We start from the raw sequence: 18,786 nt of genomic DNA on the forward strand, positions 1-18,786 counted from the left end.
CTCTTCGGAATATGTTGAAATTAAGGAGATGGAGAGGTAGTTTGTCTAATTTGTGTTTATAATATGAATTATGAAGAGTTAATTTTGTATATTAACGAAAAATCTGAGTAGTTGAAATTAGTTATAATTAACATGTGTTTTAATGTTTCCAATTTCCATAGATATTTATTGTAACCTTAAAAGTAAGGTTTTATTTAAATTCTTTGTTAAAAAAAGGTTACATGTTTTGTCTGGTAGAAATGTTCTAAATTTTGTTTGGTAAACGATAATGTAAAATATTCATAAATTGATATAAAAAAAAATGACCACAGCACGAGTATTATTGGCTGAACCAACACTACCTAATGTATCATGCGGGCTCTGATGTCATGGCTTTGGTTCAACTTGCCACTTGAAAATAATATAATTCACAGAATCATTAAGAATTAGCATATAACATATATAGCACAAAAACAAAGCAATACCTCTTGAGCATTCCTCCCCACACTACACTCATGGCTACTGCTTTACTTGGAATTGTCATTGGAAACTTGCAGAATTTTGTCCAGAATGAGCTTGCAACAATTTGCGGGGTTGAATCACATACCGTAAAGCTATGTAGTAACCTCAATTCAATCCATGCAGTGCTCCAAGATGCTGAAGAGAAGCAAATTACAGAGCGTGCTGTGAAGCTTTGGCTGCAGAAGCTTTCAGATGCAGCATATGTGCTTGATGATATCTTAGATGAATGTTCAATAGAATCCAACCGTCTAGTGCTTAAGGCACATGTTATGTGCTTTGCCTGTTTTCATCCCAGGATCATTCTGTTTCGTCGTGACATTGGTAGGAGGATGAAAGAGATTACCAAAAGATTCCATGAGATTGATGAAGAGAGGAGGAAGTTTGAGTTGCGTGCAGGTGTCGCAGAGAGGGAGCAAGAAGATGATCAATGGCGCCAGACGAGTTCTGTCCGAACTGAGCAGCACTTGTATGGAAGAGATCAAGACAGAGATGAAATTTTGAAGTTTCTTTTAAGCCATTCTGGCAACAGTGATGAGCTCTCCGTCTATCCCATTGTTGGTATTGGAGGACTTGGAAAAACAACACTTGCTCAATGGATCTTCAATGATGATTGTGTAATCAAACACTTTGACCTCAGAATTTGGGTTTGCATTTCCAATGATTTTAACATAATGAGAATTTTGCAGTCCATTGTAGAATCCATCACCTTACAAAACCCCAACCTCTCTACTTTAGAATCAATGCAAAAGAAAGTTCAAGAGATGTTACTCCGCAAAAGGTATTTACTTGTTCTAGACGACGCGTGGAATGAGGATCAAGAAGAATGGAAGAAGTTGAAATGCATGTTACAATGTGGAAGCGGAGTAAGAGGTTCTGTAATTTTGGTAACTACTCGAAATGAAAGTGTTGCATCCATCATGGAAACATGCTCTATTCATCGCCTCTTACCTTTATCCGAGAATGACAACTGGTCATTGTTCAAACACCATGCATTTGGCAATAACGAAGAAAGTGCAGAGCTTGAAAAGATAGGAAAGGAAATCGTGAAAAAATGTGTAGGTTCCCCTCTTGCATCCAAAGTACTTGGAAGCCTTCTACGCAACAAAAGTGAGAAACAACAATGGCTTGGTATAAAGGAAAGTAAGATTTGGAATATATCCGGAGGTGATGCGATCATGCGTGCTCTGAGAATAAGCTACTTTAATTTGAAGTTGTCGCTAAGGCAGTGCTTTTCTTTTTGTGCCATTTACCCTGAAGACTTTCGAATCTTGAAAGAAGAGCTAATTCATCTCTGGATGGCAAATGGGCTTATTAAGTCAGAAGGAAATTTGGAGGTTGAGCATGTTGGCAACGATGTGTGGGATGAATTGTGTCAGAGATCATTTTTTGAAGAAGTGAAGGTTGATTTATTTGGAAATGTTACATTCAAGATTCATGATTTATTCCATGAACTTGCTCAATCTATTGTAGGGGAAGAGTGTAAGGTTTCTAAGTCTGCAAACTTGAGTAATCTGTCAAGTAGACTCCACCATATAAGTTTGGTAGGCTTGGATGGAGAATCCAAATTCAACATGGGTGCCTTCAAGAAAGTTGAATCCCTAAGGACTTTTATTGAGTTTGATTCGTTTGTTTTGTTTAATTCACATGGCTTGCCACCATTCAATTCTCTCCGAGCATTAAGCATGAGCTCTATGCAACTCTCTGCACTCAAAAGCTTAACACACTTGAGGTACTTAAATATTTGCAATAGTTTGATCATAACATTGCCTGAGTGTATTTCTATGCTGCGGAAATTGCAAGTTCTAAAACTGTATTCTTGCTTTTATCTCCGTTCCTTACCTAAACACTTGACATGCCTACAAGATCTTAGACATCTCTCCATTCAAAGGTGTCCGTCATTAGTATCAATGCCCTCGAAAATCGGTACACTGAAATGTCTCAAGACATTGAGTACTTTCATTGTGGATTCAAAAGCTGGGTCTAGCATAGCCGAGTTACGCGATCTTAATCTTGGAGGCAAGCTACATATCAAAGGACTTGAGAATGTCCTCAGTGAAAGTGATGCTAGGGCTGCTAATTTGATTAGTAAGAAGAACCTGAATCGTTTATACTTGTCCTGGGGCAATAATAATGCAGATTCAGAAAAGGTGCTTAATGGCCTTGAGCCTCATTCAAATCTCAAAAGTTTTGGGATGAAGGGTTATGGAGGAACACAATTGGCCCCTTGGTTGAGAAATACCTCACTTCTCTCAAGCTTAGTCAGTGTTACATTTCACCATTGCAAAAGTTGTAAGCAACTTCCTCCCCTTGGTAAGTTACCTCATTTAACTTATCTTTCTATATGTGGAATGGAAGGTGTGGAACACATCAATGATGACTCGTATGAAGGCTTTGAGGAGAAGGCTTTCAAGTCCTTAAAGAAACTAATGCTACATGGGTTGCCAAACTTTATCTCTATGTTGAAAGATGAAGGAGCAGAGATGCTGCCTAATCTTCTAGAAGTTAGTATTTCATCTGTTCCCAAATTTAAATTGCCATGCCTTCCATCTGTCAAGAATCTTGAAATTCAAGACATGGCTTCCTTCCCAGTAGAAATTGTGCATAATTTGGATCATGTTGAGACACTATGCGTTGAATACTTCCCTAAACTCAAGGCATTACCGGATGTATTGTGCAGCCTCAGCTTGTTACAAACTTTAGAAATCGGATATTGCGATGAGCTTGAGTTTTTCTCAGAAAATGTTCTGCAAGGTCTGAACTCACTTCGAGCTTTGAGCATTCATCGCTACAAGAAGTTGAAGTCTTTATCCGAAGGTGTGAGACACCTAACTTATCTCCAGTGCCTTGACATCGCATACTGTCCAGAGCTGGTGGCTGTACCAAGCAGCGTGAATGTGCTAACTACCCTCCACCACGTTACAATCATCGGCGGGGACCATAATCGAGTTCTTCCAAAAGGCTTGCAGGGTATCCCTTCCCTACAAACTTTGAGTCTATATAATGTAGATTCATTGCCAGAATGGTTAGGAGACATGACTTCTCTTCAAGAATTACGCATCAGTTACTGCCCTGAGTTGAAATCATTGCCAAGTAGCTTTGGACAATTAACAAACTTGCACAAGTTATTAATTGAGAAAAGTCCAATGTTGGAGAAGCGATGCAAAAGGATAACAGGGGAAGATTGGCAACATATAGCTCACATCTCAGAACTCAAATTGGTTTCAGGACACAGAAGGACATTTTGTGGTAAGTTGATCAATGTTTTCTTTGTAATTTTCCTTAGCTTTGGGTTAAAATGAGATGAAAATTTTCGTGAACGAGTTCGATAAGTAAATTTACACTCTACTTTTAATTACTACTTAGGGTGTGTTTGGGGTTCACGTTGGAGAATAAAAAAGCCGTTTGAGTGTCTTGAACATCTCATTGTTATGTTTGGCAACTTTTTGGAATTCCTAACCCAGAAGTACTTTCACCTCTGAACGTATGTTGACGTGAAGCTAAAAATTCAAACTTCTGCGTTCACGTTGGGAAAGTTAATTATCGTTGGAGGAATTAGATAAGAAATTTATTCCATATCTACCAACTGTACCCTTTATTTTTTTCTGTAAAAAAGGATGCACATAACCACATAATTTCACACTTTCTGTATGTTCTTCTCTGTATGTTCTTGGTTACAAATTTTTTTTCTAGATTTATTTTCATCACTGCCAAGGTAAATATTTTAATTTTTTTTTATTATTTTTTGTTCTTTCTTTCATATTTTGATTTTTATGTTTTTTATTGTATTTTTTATTTATATGATAAATATTTTTTATATCATTTTTTTTATGTTATTTTTTAATTTTCTATTGTTATATTTTTATTGTATTTTTTTATTTATATGACAACTATTATTGATATAAATTTTTATTTTTATTAATTTTTATGATATTTTTATTATTTTTTGTTTATATAAATTATTTTTTTCTATTCTTTATTGTACTATATTTATGTTGTGCATAAAATTTTTTATTTTTTTATTTAATTTTTTTATATGAATTTTATTTACTTTTTATTATAATTTTTTTGTTCATATAATATATGTTGTTGGTTATGATTATTATATACTATGTTTGTATGAATTTTTCTTTTGTCTTTGTTTTTTATTTTTATTGTACTCTTTATTGTATTTTATTTTTGTTTTTATTATATACTAATTATAAGTAACAAAAGAGTTATAAATAATAAAAATTTATAGTCCAAAATGACACTAGATTAAAGAGTACTAACGACACTAAAATAAATTATAAAATATTTTTTTGGTTTAATATTATAAAATGTATAGTACTCCCTTTTATATTTTTATTTCTTATTGTTTTTTAGTTCATATGAATTTTTTTTATTATTTACCGTTCTTTATATTTAATATGTAAAGTGTCGTTTTTATTTTTTATTCGACGATGTAAAATTTATAATTATAATTCTCATATATTATATTTTATTGTAACTTTTTTATAATATAGATTAATTGATCCCATTAAAAAAGACAAATTAAATAAAAAATTATTCATAAGTATTAATAAAATTATGAATGTTGGATGCCAAAAAAGTTCTATATTGTCAATTTTTATATGTTACTTTAATTTAGTAAGTAAATATTAACATTATTATAAAATGAATTAAAAAAATTTATTCAAATATCTAAAGTAAAATAATAGAATAATATTCGAAATTATTTTAATTAATGTCTCTCTTAGTAATTTTTCATCTAAAAGTGATTTTGAGTAGTATAATCCAAACAACATTTATTTTACTATAATCTATTTTGACATAAAGATTACCAAACATAAATCACGTTAACACAAACTTACTTTTCATCAAAATTAAGTTTGCAAAATCAATTCTATGCAGACTCCCGTTTGCAAACTGTAATCCAAACACACACAGAGAAGCATGTCTCTCTTTTGTTGGTCCATACTATACACGTAACATTCTTTTGTTGGTCCTGCATACAGAGAAAATCAGGTTTAATTGGAATTCAAGGAAGATTTTATTTCATAATTTGATGAACGGTGATCAGTGCCTTTATTTGGATGATGAATTTGACATGATAGCTGATGATCCAAAATTCAATTAAGTTTGCCAAACAAGGAAATATTCTGGTTAGTATTGAGAAGCATGTCTGTCTATTTGTTTATTTTTTTACATTCTGGTATTGAAGTTTTTTATTGTTGGGGAAAAAAAGGGAGAGAAATGGTTAAAAAGAAAAGAAATGACCTTAAGGATCCTCAAATAAAATTGAAAAGGATGACACAAAAATGCACAAAATTTTACATTCTCCACCATTTCAATTACAGCATAATGTGGATATCTTATGACAATGAACATGCCAATATGTGCAGGTCCTCAGAATTTAAATGAAACATGTCCTGCATCCTCTGAAAATGTCTTAATAAACCCACATGCTTCCAAAGGCTTCTTCAAGTGCCCTCTTCCTGCTTATTTCCATACTCCATCCTGCAGCCTTTGCACCTCTTTCGGCTCGTAGCCGCATTGTTTCTTCATCATCTGCATATCCCAACATGTCACCACCACCAAGCGGTAAAGGTTGTGGAGCCATGCCAGTGGGTCTTGGCTGTCCTGCAAATGTAGGTGCATACAGTCCCTGAGGAGCTGCACCAAACCCTGCTTGCGAATTTTGGTTTGCAGCCTATTTCCAAGAGAACAGAGAAGAGGAACTTACTCAAATGCATATATTGCAGCATGAACATCTTCAAGGATCAACGATTTAAACACACTTGGAAGTCAGAATTCTTTAATAAGTCTCGCATTAAAAATCTTACAATTAGTATCCCAAAAATACCACTCCCTCCTTTTCACAATATGGGTCACTTTGGTTCCTTGTCACATTACTTAACAATAAATTCAAGAATTAATTACAAAGCTATTGATCAAAAGCCCCTTATCATACAACTAATTTATAGTGTAAATCTTTTGCTGTTTGTGTGCTTAACAGTGTAGAGGGTAAACATGAAAAATAATTAATACATATTATATTAAAAAGTGAGAATAACAGATATATTGAACCAAAGAATTTTCTCTGAATTGATGGATATTGAACCGGAGGAAATACCAAATTGCATGTAAAAGAGGTAACTTTGATTTTATACATTTGATGGGAGATGGGGTGGACAAAAGTAACACAATGCAGGACCTACTGGAACCTGAAACAATGAGACCATATGTGGATCGTAATTTTTAGAGATGTATATACATAATGAAATCTTCACAACCTTAGTCTGAGCAGTATTCTCTGTCATCCCATTAATGCAAAATCTTATGCACTTCACTTCCACTCTCCAAATGCTAGAGCTTGTTAAGAAATGATTATTTTATTTTATTTTCACTTCATATTTCTCGACAATTGTTAAGACATAACAACAAATCAAGTGTTTCCTCACTTGATGGATTTGCTATTGGCATTTCTCAACAACCATATTCATTTCCGTTTTTTTATTAAAAAGAAAAGAAAAGAAAACTGATGGGGATTTCTTTATTTGTTTGGGATTACAATGATATTTTACTGTTTGTCAAATATCAAAAAGCCACCCAATTCTAACACAAGGGGAAATGGTTGTTTTCAATGATAATTTATATGTTTGTAAATGCAAAAAGCAGAACGTAACTTAATAAAAATGAATATAAACTTAGTTTAAAATAATAAAACAAATTGATTTAAGTTCAACAAATCATGCCAAAAGATTAACAGTTAATAACGAAAATAAAATAGATCAGCAATATAATGCTCACCGCATCATTGTCTGTTTGTACAGGTTGGCCCTTGCTTGCTGCCAGAGCTGCAGCCAATTCTTCAGCCTGTTCAGTAATTCAATTCCTATCAACACAACGATACATTACAAAAGTTTGAAGCCCACCTAAGAAATGGTGTGTCTGCATGTTGTGCGTTCGCCCCATTTTAAAAATGTCAATTTGAAGCTCAGATACAAGCTAGACACCGCTCAAAACATGGCATACACGGCTCAGACACAGAGAACACAACTCCAATACATACAACATATGGCCTATCTGTTTTTCCTCCTTTTTTTTCCAGGTGAGATGTTTGGTTTTTTGCGAACCAATCTTCTTTTATCAACCTTACCTTTTGGATAGGCCAAAATACATATATATAAAGACCAAAAAGAGAAGGAGAAATAATGATGTGGGATATTGTAGAACATGAGTTTTCACCGATTGATGAAATTCTAGAAGTTTCTAGTCATGCCTTTGATGAACCACAGATTGAAATTGTGAACTTTGTCAATAAAGGAAATAACGTTAATACTTAAGGCTCCATTTGGTTTCTGTCTCAAAATTTGAGACTAAGGCACAAACACATAGCTATACATAGAGTCATAGACACAATAGTTAGTCTCATATTAAGTTTGTTTGATTGTGAAGACACTAATCAAGAGACATAAATACATTTTTCATAAAAAACCAATTTTCCCCTATTTCCTCTCCTTTCTTCTCCCTTCATCTTCAAGAGAAAAATCATTAACCTCCTTTCTCCTTTCTTCTTCAACAGAAAACAGCAACTAAAAATTAAAAAATCCAACCTCAACACATTATTAACTACAATAAGTCATTAATCTATTATATAACACATCCATACTTCTAAAATAAATAAAAAATAAATAAAGAAAAAGAAAAGGAAAAGTTAAAGGAAAAGGAAAGCAAAGATCAAGAACGGGCCAGAGGCATTGGAGGGAGAAGAGCCAACAGTGGTAAGAAGGGAGGGGAGGGGAGAGGAAGAGGAAGTGGAAGACAGAAGACGATGCCAAAGACAAAGACGAACAAAGAGGCATTACAACTCAGAAATACCTTTCGGGCCCGATTAATCATTATTTGCTCTGTATTTTCTTCCTGATACTTAGCAATTCTTGCTTCAATAGCAGCAACATCTATTCCTTCAATCAAATTGAATGCTGCAAATGGTGGATATGGGATAGAAATCTTCTCAATAAAGCAAAAAGGAAAAATGTTTAATCTGTGAAACACTTGTAAACAAGACACTTGAAACTTACTCATGTCCTCTACTTCCTCCAAATAATCATTGTATTCTCTCAAAGAAGGAAAATCATCTTCACGTTTATTAAATCTATGAATACACAGTAAAGTAAACATTATTGAACAAATTTGGTATAACATGGATATATTTACACAAAAAAATGTTTGAACCTAATGTTTCCCACATGACATATTAATATAGCAATTAAGTTACAATAGGATTGAGGAAAAATTACATGTTAGCAATCCTCCTCCTTATGGCTATTTCCTTATTGTGGGGATTGTTGGAGATCACCATTCCGCTGTAGTCAACTTCCTATTCCCCTCCCTTCCTCAACTGAAATTTTAAGCATTAAGAAAGAACGTGATTTACAAGTATGGATGAGAAATATCAAATACCTTTTCTGCTTATGAGAATCATGAAGTAAAATGAATGCCAAAATGCTATATGCAAGAATAATCAAATAAACAACAATTTGAATACAGGTCATGAACAACAATTTCGGACTTCCACAATTCAAACAACAATTTTGGATTTCCACAATTGAAGAAGGAAGACAAAACTAAAGCAACAATCAAATCGAAACAACACAATCCAAAACATCTGCCCTTTTTCCCATGTCTTCTATAATCATAGAGTAACCAATATCAGAAGCATTCAGAAATGTGAAAATGAATGTGAAAATGATTTGGGTTTCATTCATAAGGATAGTAGGTTTTCTTGTGCAACACTTGGCATACAGATCTCATTATAACCAACAAGAACTAAACCATATATTGAAGATGAAATATATGCATAATACAACTATTAAGATGCAACGAGTATAATTGAGTTTAACCTAATGAATAGACAATAGAAATAGATAAGAGTTAGATAACGAATACAAAAAAGAATAATATAAATAGATATAAGTACTGATGTAATGAGTATAATTGGGCTCGGCTCAATTATTAGAGAGAGAGAGAATTAGATAATCGATATTACTAAAAAAAAGTATAAATAGGAAATAAGTATTGTCATACTAAATTAGTGAACATGTGAATTGTGAAATGTAAAATGTCTTGGGACATCTCTCCTTCTCCTGAAATTCTCTTTTAACTAATGAAGTCTTTTCTTGTCTAATTATAATAAACCTATTACAGTGGTGCTTTCATTGAGCACTCTATCCAATTTCTAGAGTGGTTTGGCAAGCTCAAATATCATCTAAACTAAAATGTTACCGAATATTATGACAATTTCATGGCTTCATGCAAATTCTGTTCACATGCATCTCTTCAAAAAAAAATATTTTGATCATATGCATGATCATGAAATTTTAGTTGCTTGCTTTATAAATGGATTGCAAATTCACATTCATAGAGAAATCTCTTTCGAAAATACAGAAACTATTTTCCGAGCCCTGGCAAAGTTCTATTAAGGAAAAATTGCAGATCAAGATTCAGATGCAAACATCACAGATCAACATTTGAAGTCAAAAAGACCAGATCACAGTTCGATAGCAAATCCAGATTCGGAGATAAAATTTGTTGTTGCAAACATGGAATCATCAATAGCAATAATTGAAATTCAAGAATCACTCTCACCAACATACCAGAAGCAAGAAGACGAAGATGACTTAGATGAGCCGAAAAACGGCTATGGCGATGCAACGAGTGACTTCTAAGATCGAAGCAAAGGCGAAGGGTTTGAGCTGGCGAGGGTGAATGTTGTGCAGAGACAACCACCAAAGCCACCGAACTTGAACTCGCACGGAGTGGTCTTTGACGGAGATGCGAGAGAAGATGTGGCAGAAGCGAAGCCGCGCAAGACGGATAGACTGGCGGCAGCAAGTGATAGTTGGTTCTTGGCGGTTTGTTTGGCCTGAGGAGAAGCTGCTCACAGTTTCATATTGGACGATCGGAGACGAGCGGCGCAATGCGATTTGTGGCGGCGGATCAAAAGCTCCTCAGTCATCGGACTTGCCTTCTCATTTTCACACACTGACGTCGGCGCAAAACAAGCCGCAGGAGTGCTTCCTTTGTTTTATTTTTTGGACAAACCGCAGGAGTGCTTCTGAAGAGGGAGAGCCGCTCCCTCCTGTTCCAGAGTTGGGCCTTGGATGAGCATAGACCATAACATTGAACCTTCTTTTGTAAACAAGCCTATATCCAATCTGAGTATGAAAAAATATGTCTTGTCGTAAATTTTATCTATCAAGCCCAATGAAATCCAGCTATTAGAAGGCCACATTAATAACCAAAACTTTTTTAAAAACAAAAAACCCACATTAATAACCAAAAACAAAAGGAAGGTGTTACGATGGGTAATCGGAGATTATTGGACTGGACTCGCTGGGTTGGCCCAATCGTCCATGGAGGGAAGCCTTCGGGCGGATTCACGTCTTCAGGACCTCCGTCCGACTTGTGAATACGAGTGAATGGGGGGTGGTACCTGCAAAGACACTCCGATGCCTAAGTCAGCAAGGGGGGTAAGCAGGTCTAGAGAGTATTGGGACTTCTGAGATACCTGAGAAGTGTCAGTGTATTTATAGTGGTGAACCCATAACCACCGTTGGTGTAGTTCCGTTATTTATGGTGGATAACCGTCCCTTTATCTTAGGGAGGTTGAGATATAGCTCCAGGAAGTGGGTAGAGAGATTTTAGGGGCAGTTACTCATTTGAATGGGTGTTTATCTGCCAGCTAATCTTCGTCCCGACTTCTTTAGAGCAAGTTGTGGTAGGGACCGACTTCGTAGGGCGAAGGTCGGTGTAGGGCGAGGCTCAATCCTTTGGATTGGGCCTTTCGTTTGGACCTGGGCCTTATCATTGGGCCAGGGTATGAACAGTGCCCCTACTCGAGCCAAATTTCTTTTAGGACTTGGGTTCGAGTATTCTACTCGGGGTCGTAGCCGACTTGTTGGAGGACCGATGTGATGGTTTGGAACCGACGTGACTTTTCGTGACTTTTGATTTTCACAGTTACGTCTAATCAAACGTCGTGTCCGTTAGAGATTTGCGTAGGGATTGTCTTGGTAACGGTGCACCCATTAATGACTGCGTCCATTTTTACCATTATGCCCCTAACGTGTTTATAAATACTTTCCTTCTCTTTCGTTGCTTCGTTTCTGCGATTTTTCAAATTTTCTTCTTCTCATCCGTTTGTGGAGCACCCCTTGTTTGAAGGCTTTTATCTTCCTCTACCTTACTCCCAGATAAAGGTTAGTCTTTTCTTCTCTTCTTTACAACGTGCTTTCTGTTTTGCATGCTTTTATTCTTTAGATAGAAAGAAGTTGATTCGTAGGCTCTGATTCCGTATTCCCCTTAGAGACCATGTTTTTTATTTTCTTTTCTTTTTCCTTTGTAGGTTTCACTCACCTTTTTAGGAAAAAAAATGTCTTCCGTAGAAATTCTTGCTCAGTGGGTCGATGTCACAGTCTTAGGAGAGGAACCTCTGGTTGACACTGATTTTATTACTGACCTTCACACTCGTCACCGGCTCTGCACCTCTGATGAGCCAAAGTATGAACTGCTTGCCCCGGGTCTGGAAGACCAGGTTTGCTTTGAGAGGGCTTCAGATGTAGCTCCTCATTTCTTTTATATGTATGAGAGTATGATTACCCGCCTGGGCATTTTTCTCCCTTTCTCCGATTTTGAGGTTGCTGTTTTACGTCACTACCGTGTTGCACCTACCCAGCTTCATCCCAATTCCTGGGGTTTTCTGAAAATTTATCAGTTTATCAGCCATGCCTTGAAATTTCCGACGTCTTTGAGGATTTTCTTCTTTCTTTTCCACATGACCAAGCCCTTCAGTGGGCAGAATAATAAGCAATAATAGGTGTCCTTCCGAGCTATACAAGGTCAGAGGGTCTTTACCCTTTTTGATGAATCTTTCCATAACTTCAAAATTATTTTTTCAAAGTTCAAGCCGTAGAGGGTCACCACCCCTTTTTCTTGGATGAGAATTCTTCTCCTTGCTTTCCCTTGTACTGGTTAGAGGCCTCCCCTTGTGAGAAATATGGTTTGGAGGATCTGGATGAGGTGGAGGCAACCATTGTAAGGTTCCTCCGAGAAGTATGGGGGAGGGCCCCATATCTGGATACCAAAAAATTTCTTCAAGGGTCGTCGTCTTTTGTCCAGACACAACTAGGTAGCTTTTATCTACTTTGTTTCTGACTTGTTTCTACCGACTTGAAGTTTACCGACTTGTTTTACTAATTGTTTTCTTTTACAGAGATGGCGAGGAAGAATTCCAATGAGTCTTACCAGAGAGTTCAGGAGGCTAAGGCGAGGTCTCGCGCCAGAACCGGTGGTGCCAAGGTAACTAGCTCTCCTCTTCCTCTTCCTCCCCCTTCTTCCCGAAATTTGGGGATTCCTTCTCAACCCATTGTTATTTCCTCCTCGGCTTCTTCTCAACCGTCCCCTCCTCCCCGACCTTCCCCTGAGCCAGAGAAGAAGAAGCGCAAGGCTTTAGAGTCTGGCTCTTCTTTTGAAGGTGAGGCTAAGGTGGATGCTCCTGCATTTATCCGAAAATTCATCTATCCCCATACCCGTATAGGTATGGATGATGTTTCTATTCGGAACCACCTCACTATTCTGGCTGAGGAGAGCATCAGGGCGGCGGGGATCTGTGCCAAGTTCTTCGATATTTTTGAGAAGACTCCTCTTAGCTCTCTGGGTTCAACCTCTAGGGTTGAAGAGTTGGAGGGAAAGCTTCTCATATATCAGGAACATGAGAAGGAGTTGAAGAAGGAGGTCGCCAAATTGAAGGAGGAGAGGGATGGCCTCCGAGAGAAGGAGAGCAAGTTACAAGCCCAATGTAACATGGAGGAGGGCTTGAGAAAGAAGGCGCAGGAGAGTTATCAGAGTTTATTTGAGGACCTTGTGGCTGTAAGGAGGAATTTGTTGAACTCTCGGACTGCCTACGCCGAGTTGGAGGACTCTATTGCTGAGGGGCCGAGGAGGATTTTTAAGGAGCAGGTCGGAGTCCTTGCTCCCGACCTGGATCTCTCTCCTTTGGATCCTGACAAGGTCGTTATTGATGGTGCCATAGTTTATCCCCCAGCTCCCGAGGTCGTCACCGAGTCAGATTTGAAGACTCGGGGGCAGAGAATCATTGAGTCCCCTCCTCGTCCAAAGGATGTTCCGAGTTCCTCAAGACCTCACGGCACCTCTTCTCCGACTCCTATGGATACTTCTCTCCCTGGTCCTAATGGCGCTCCGATTTCTCTTCCCGACTCTGGCGGTGATCCGACTACTCCCTTCGGTCCTGGTGGTGATACTCTTTAAAAATTTGTTGGCTATATGGGGGCCCGGCCTGTGGGTCCCCTCTTTTTAAACTCTTTATATTCGTGGTGGTGGTATGTTGACATTTGTCTTGGCCTTTTATGGCCGTAAACAAAAATATTTATAATTGCCCCTTTTTTTGGATAAGGGTTTTATTTAACAAAAATACCCTTTTTGGTTAAGGGTTTCAGCTACCTTTTTGTGTGCATGCTTTTCTGATTTTGATTTTTCGAAGTCCCCTTGATCTTTTCTGAAAACCTTTTCTTTGGCTTGTCTATCTTTCTGAGCCTTTTCGCTTTAAGGACTTTAGGACAGCTTTTAAGCTTCTTCTAGGCTTTTTCAATCCCTTTTTTGTTATTCCTTATACTCAACTTTGTTTTATTGAGTTCTTATGACTTAGGTTATTTTTGCGATGCGTTTTCTTTTCTACTCGGTTTTTCATTTCGACTTATGAGTCGGAATGTTTCCGAGTTTCTCACGATCAACTTTTATAACCTCTTTACACCGACTTGTACCTCGTCATTTTATCCTGACGACCATCTAGGTCGGTTCATGGGATTTTCATGTTTTGTCGAGCTTAAGTCGGCGCGTTTCGTAGAAAAGTAAACGAGAAAGAATTTATAAGAGATATTGTAAAAAAGATCTTTATTTATTTGGGAAGGTACTTTACGGCTACTAAGGGTTTAATGATCTATTCCCCCCTTAGCCTCTACTATGATGCCTCGTTAAAAACCCTTCTTCAGAAAAAACCCTTTAATTCTTGGGAAAAATCGTGAAGTTGGGAAAAGAGTACATCAGGGAGTAGAGTTCGCTTTTAGCTATAGTACATTTTCATGTTACAAGCATGCCACGACCTTGGTAGCTCGGTGCCGTTTAAGTCGGTCACCTTATAATAACCTTTTTCTAAGACCTCGCTAACTTTGTAGGACCCTTTCCAATTGGCAGCGAGTTTTCCTTCCTCCGATTTGTTGACTCCTATATCGTTTCTGATCAAGACCAGATCGTTTAGGGCGAAACTTCTTCGAATGACTTTTTTGTTGTACCTGGTAGTCATCCTTTGCTTCAGCGCTGCTTCTCTTATCTGGGCTTGTTCTCGGACTTCGGGGAGCAATTCAAGCTCCTCTTTGTGCCCCTGTATGTTCCCGATTTCATCATGGAGAATCACTCTTGGGCTTTGCTCACTGATTTCCACTGGTATCATAGCTTCTACACCATAGACAAGTCGGAAGGGTGTTTCTCCAGTGGCAGATTGGGGTGTCGTCCGATAAGCCCACAACACTTGGGGGAGCTCCTCTGTCCAGGCTCCTTTTGCATCTTGTAGTCTTTTCTTTAGCCCTGCCAGTATGACTTTGTTGGCTGCCTCGGCTTGTCCATTTGCTTGTGGATGTTCCACCGAGGTGAACTGGTGTTTGATTTTCATACTGGCCACTAGGCTTCTAAAGGTAGAGTCGGTGAACTGGGTTCCGTTATCTGTAGTAATGGAATAAGGTATTCCATACCTTGTGATGATATTTTTGTAGAGGAACCTTCGACTTCTTTGGGTTGTGATGGTGGCCAATGGTTCTGCTTCTATCCACTTTGTGAAGTAATCTATTCCCACGATCAGGTATTTGACTTGTCCTGGCGCCTGCGGAAAAGGACCTAACAAATTCATTCTCCATTTTGCGAAGGGCCATGGAGAAGTTATACTGATGAGCTCCTCGGGGGGAGCCACGTGGAAATTTGCATGCATCTGGCATGGTTGACATTTTTTCACAAATTCTATGGCATCTTTCTGCAAAGTCGGCCAGTAGAATCCAGCTCGGATTAATTTTCTGGCTAGTGACCTGGCTCCGAGATGGTTTTCGCAGATCCCATTATGAACTTCCTCTAGCACTTCAGTGGTCCTTGAGGTCGGTACGCACTTCAACAATGGTGTTGATATTCCTCTTTTATAAAGTATATTTTTCATCAAAGTGTAATATTGTGCTTCCCTCCAGATTTTCTTGGCCTCTTTTTCCTCTTTGGGGAGGATGTCGAATTTTAGGTATTCGACCAGAGGGTTCATCCATCCAAGATTTAGCCCGGTTACCTTAAGGACATCTCGTTTGTCCTCTGCTTTTACCACAGAGGGTTCTTGGAGAGTTTTCTGGATCAAGCTTCTATTATTCCCTCCTGGTTTTGTACTTGCTAACTTGGAGAGGGCATCTGCTCTACTATTGAGATCCTGAGTTATATGCTAACCTCGGTCTCCGCAAAGTGCCCTAGATACTCCAGAGTTTTTTTCAAGTATCTCTTCATGTTTGGGTCTTTGGCCTGATACTCTCCATTTATCTGGGAGGTCACCACCTGAGAGTCACTGTATATCATCACTTTTGTTGCACCGACTTCTTCGGCCAGCTTCAATCCTGCAATCAGGGCTTCATATTCTGCCTGATTATTTGAAGCTGGGAATTCAAATTTGAGGGATACCTCTATTTGAGTTCCCCTTTCGTTGGCCAGTATTATGCCTGCACCGCTCCCTGTCTTGTTTGAGGATCCATCTACATAAAGTTCCCATGTAGTTGGCTTTTCCTCTTGATCTCCCGCGTATTCTACTATAAAGTCGGTGAGGCATTGGGCTTTGATTGCTGTCCGAGTTTCATACTTCAAGTCGAACTCGGAGAGCTCTATTGCCCATTGAACCATTCTCCCTGCAACATCCATCTTTTGGAGGATTTGCTTCATGGGTTAGTTCGTCCTGACTTTTATTGTATGTGCTTGAAAGTAAGGCCGTAGCCTTCGTGAGGCTATTACTAAGGAGTAGGCAAACTTTTCTAGTTTGTGGTACCTTAGCTCGGGATCCTGTAGAACTTTGCTGATGAAGTAAACTGGATGGTGTCCGACCTCGTCCTCCCTTATCAGGGCTGATGCGACAGCTTTGTCTGCTACGGACTGATAAATCACTATTTTATGGTTTATCTTGTGCTTAATTGAGTGAATTTTATCAACTCTTTACCCACTTATTCATACTATTTGCATGGTTTTACATTTGCCTTCCTAATTATGTGCTTTGATTGAAAACATGCTTCTTTGGCCTTAAGTTTCCTATGTTTAATCCTCTCTTATTACCATTAGATGCCTTGATACGTGTGTTGAGTGATTTCAGAGATTACAGGGCAGGAATGGCTCAGAGGATGGAAAAGAAGCATGCAAAAGTGGAAGGAATACAAGAAATTGGGGAAATTGCTAAGCTGTCCAGCCTGACCTCTTCGCACTCAAACGGCTATAACTTTAGCTACAAAGATCCAAACGACGCGGTTCTAGTTGCGTTGGAAAGCTAACGTCCGGGGATTCGATTTGATATATAATATGCCATAGTTTCTTTGACGCTAGATGACGCGACCGCGTGCTCCATGCGGCCGCGTCGCAATGACGAAAAACCAACGTGGCAAATTTCGCAACCAGCGATTTCTGGGCTGTTTCTGACCCAGTTTTCGGCCCAGAAAGCACAGATTGAAGGCTATAAAGTGGGAGAATGCATCCATTCAAAAAAGAAGGCTTTCACATTCACAATTTTAGGAGTAGATGTAGTTTTTAGAGAGAGAGAGGTTCTCTCCTCTCTCTTAGGATTAGGATTTAGGACTTCTCTTAGTTTTAGGAGTGACTCTCAATCCCAGGTTCTTTATTTTTATTTATTTTCCCAATTTAATTCATGAACTCTTCCATGTTACATATAATTTTCTTAATTAATATTAATTGAGGTATTTCAGTTATTATTGCTTTCTTTTATTTACATGATTATTGCTTCCCATCTGAAGGCATTTTTATTCTAGTAGATTTACTTTTTCCCTTTTGGTTTTGGTTAAGAAATCAGTAACTCAGGAGTTATCCAACTCAACAGCATAATTGATAATTGTTATCTTGCCAATTGAGTTGAACTTCAATAATCCCAATCTTTTCTTAGGAAATAAATAGGATTCGAAGATCAAACCAATTTGTCCCTTGACTTTCCTTTGCTTTAGTAAAGGTCAACTAAGTGGAATTAAGATTCAACTTTCATTATTATTGATAAGGATAACTAAGTCTGGACTTCCAATTTTTCATACATTGCCAAAAGTTTATTTTACATTTATTTATTTATTTTATTTGTCATTTAAATATATCTGTGCTCATTGCCCAAGCTCCAAAACCCCCAATTTACATAACTCATAACCAATAATAAGAACATACTTCCCTGCAATTCCTTGAGAAGACGACCCGAGGTTTGAATACTCGGTTATCAATTTCAAAGGGGTTTGTTACTTGTGACAACCAAAACGTTTGCATGAAAGAACTTTTGAAGGTTTAGAAACTATACTTGCAACGAGGATTTATCCGCAAAGTTCTAGACCACGCAAAAGTTCTCTCATCAAAATGGCGCCGTTGCCGGGAAATTGCAAACGTGTGCCTTATTATTGGTTATTGTAAATATTTTCCTTTTACTTGTTTATTTGTTTTTATTTTTGCTTTTATTTTTGCTTTTTTTTATAAATTAAGAGGTTATTGATTTTTATTTAATTATTAAAATTTTTTCAAAAAAAAAATTTTTTTTTGGTGTTCATCTTGATCTTCAAGTTGTTCTTCGTGTTCATCTTGACCTTCAAGTTGTTCTTAGTTGTTTTCTTCGTTTTGATCTAAAAATTTTAAGTTTGGTGTCATTTTATTTTTTTCTCTTTCCTTATTAAATTTAAAAATTCAAAATTTAAAAATTGAATTTCAAAATTCAAATTAAAAAAAATTTTTCAAAATTTAATTTTAAAAATTTTTCAAATTTCAAATCTCAAATTTCAAAATTCAAATTTAAAAATTTTTAAATTCAAATTTCAGATTTCAAATTTCAAATTTCAAAATTTAATTTTCAAATTTAAAATTTAAATAACCTTTTAATTTAAAATTGTTTTTATTTCCATTTTTAATTTTTATTTGCTACTATGAGTTCTCACTCCCATCGCTATGAGTCTGGTTACAATTATGTTG

At 37.2% G+C, this 18,786-nt stretch overlaps 2 protein-coding genes across 2 annotated transcripts; one reads left to right on the top strand and one right to left on the bottom strand.

Annotated features, from left to right (window-relative positions):
* Positions 1-353: 353 nt before the first annotated feature.
* Positions 354-5,765, top strand: LOC107641786 (putative disease resistance protein RGA4). The gene is made up of 2 exons (XM_016345243.3): positions 354-3,747; positions 5,496-5,765. The coding sequence occupies exons 1-2, from the start codon at positions 495-497 to the stop codon at positions 5,615-5,617; spliced, it is 3,375 nt and encodes a 1,124-aa protein (XP_016200729.2). The 5' UTR covers positions 354-494; the 3' UTR covers positions 5,618-5,765.
* Positions 5,738-10,583, bottom strand: LOC107643371 (cyclin-dependent kinase-activating kinase assembly factor-related / CDK-activating kinase assembly factor-like protein). Its single transcript, XM_016346995.3, has 6 exons — positions 10,140-10,583; positions 8,784-8,884; positions 8,565-8,638; positions 8,362-8,465; positions 7,291-7,356; positions 5,738-6,190 (listed from the first exon to the last, which is right to left on the bottom strand). Exons 2-6 carry the CDS (start codon positions 8,843-8,845, stop codon positions 5,930-5,932), a joined length of 567 nt encoding a protein of 188 aa, XP_016202481.1. The 5' UTR covers positions 8,846-8,884; positions 10,140-10,583; the 3' UTR covers positions 5,738-5,929.
* Between the last annotated feature and the right edge of the window lie 8,203 nt (positions 10,584-18,786).

This window comes from Arachis ipaensis, chromosome B5 (genome assembly GCF_059453495.1).
Source record: "Arachis ipaensis isolate K30076 ecotype BB chromosome B5, ASM5945349v1, whole genome shotgun sequence".
NCBI classification, from domain to species: Eukaryota; Viridiplantae; Streptophyta; class Magnoliopsida; order Fabales; family Fabaceae; genus Arachis; species Arachis ipaensis.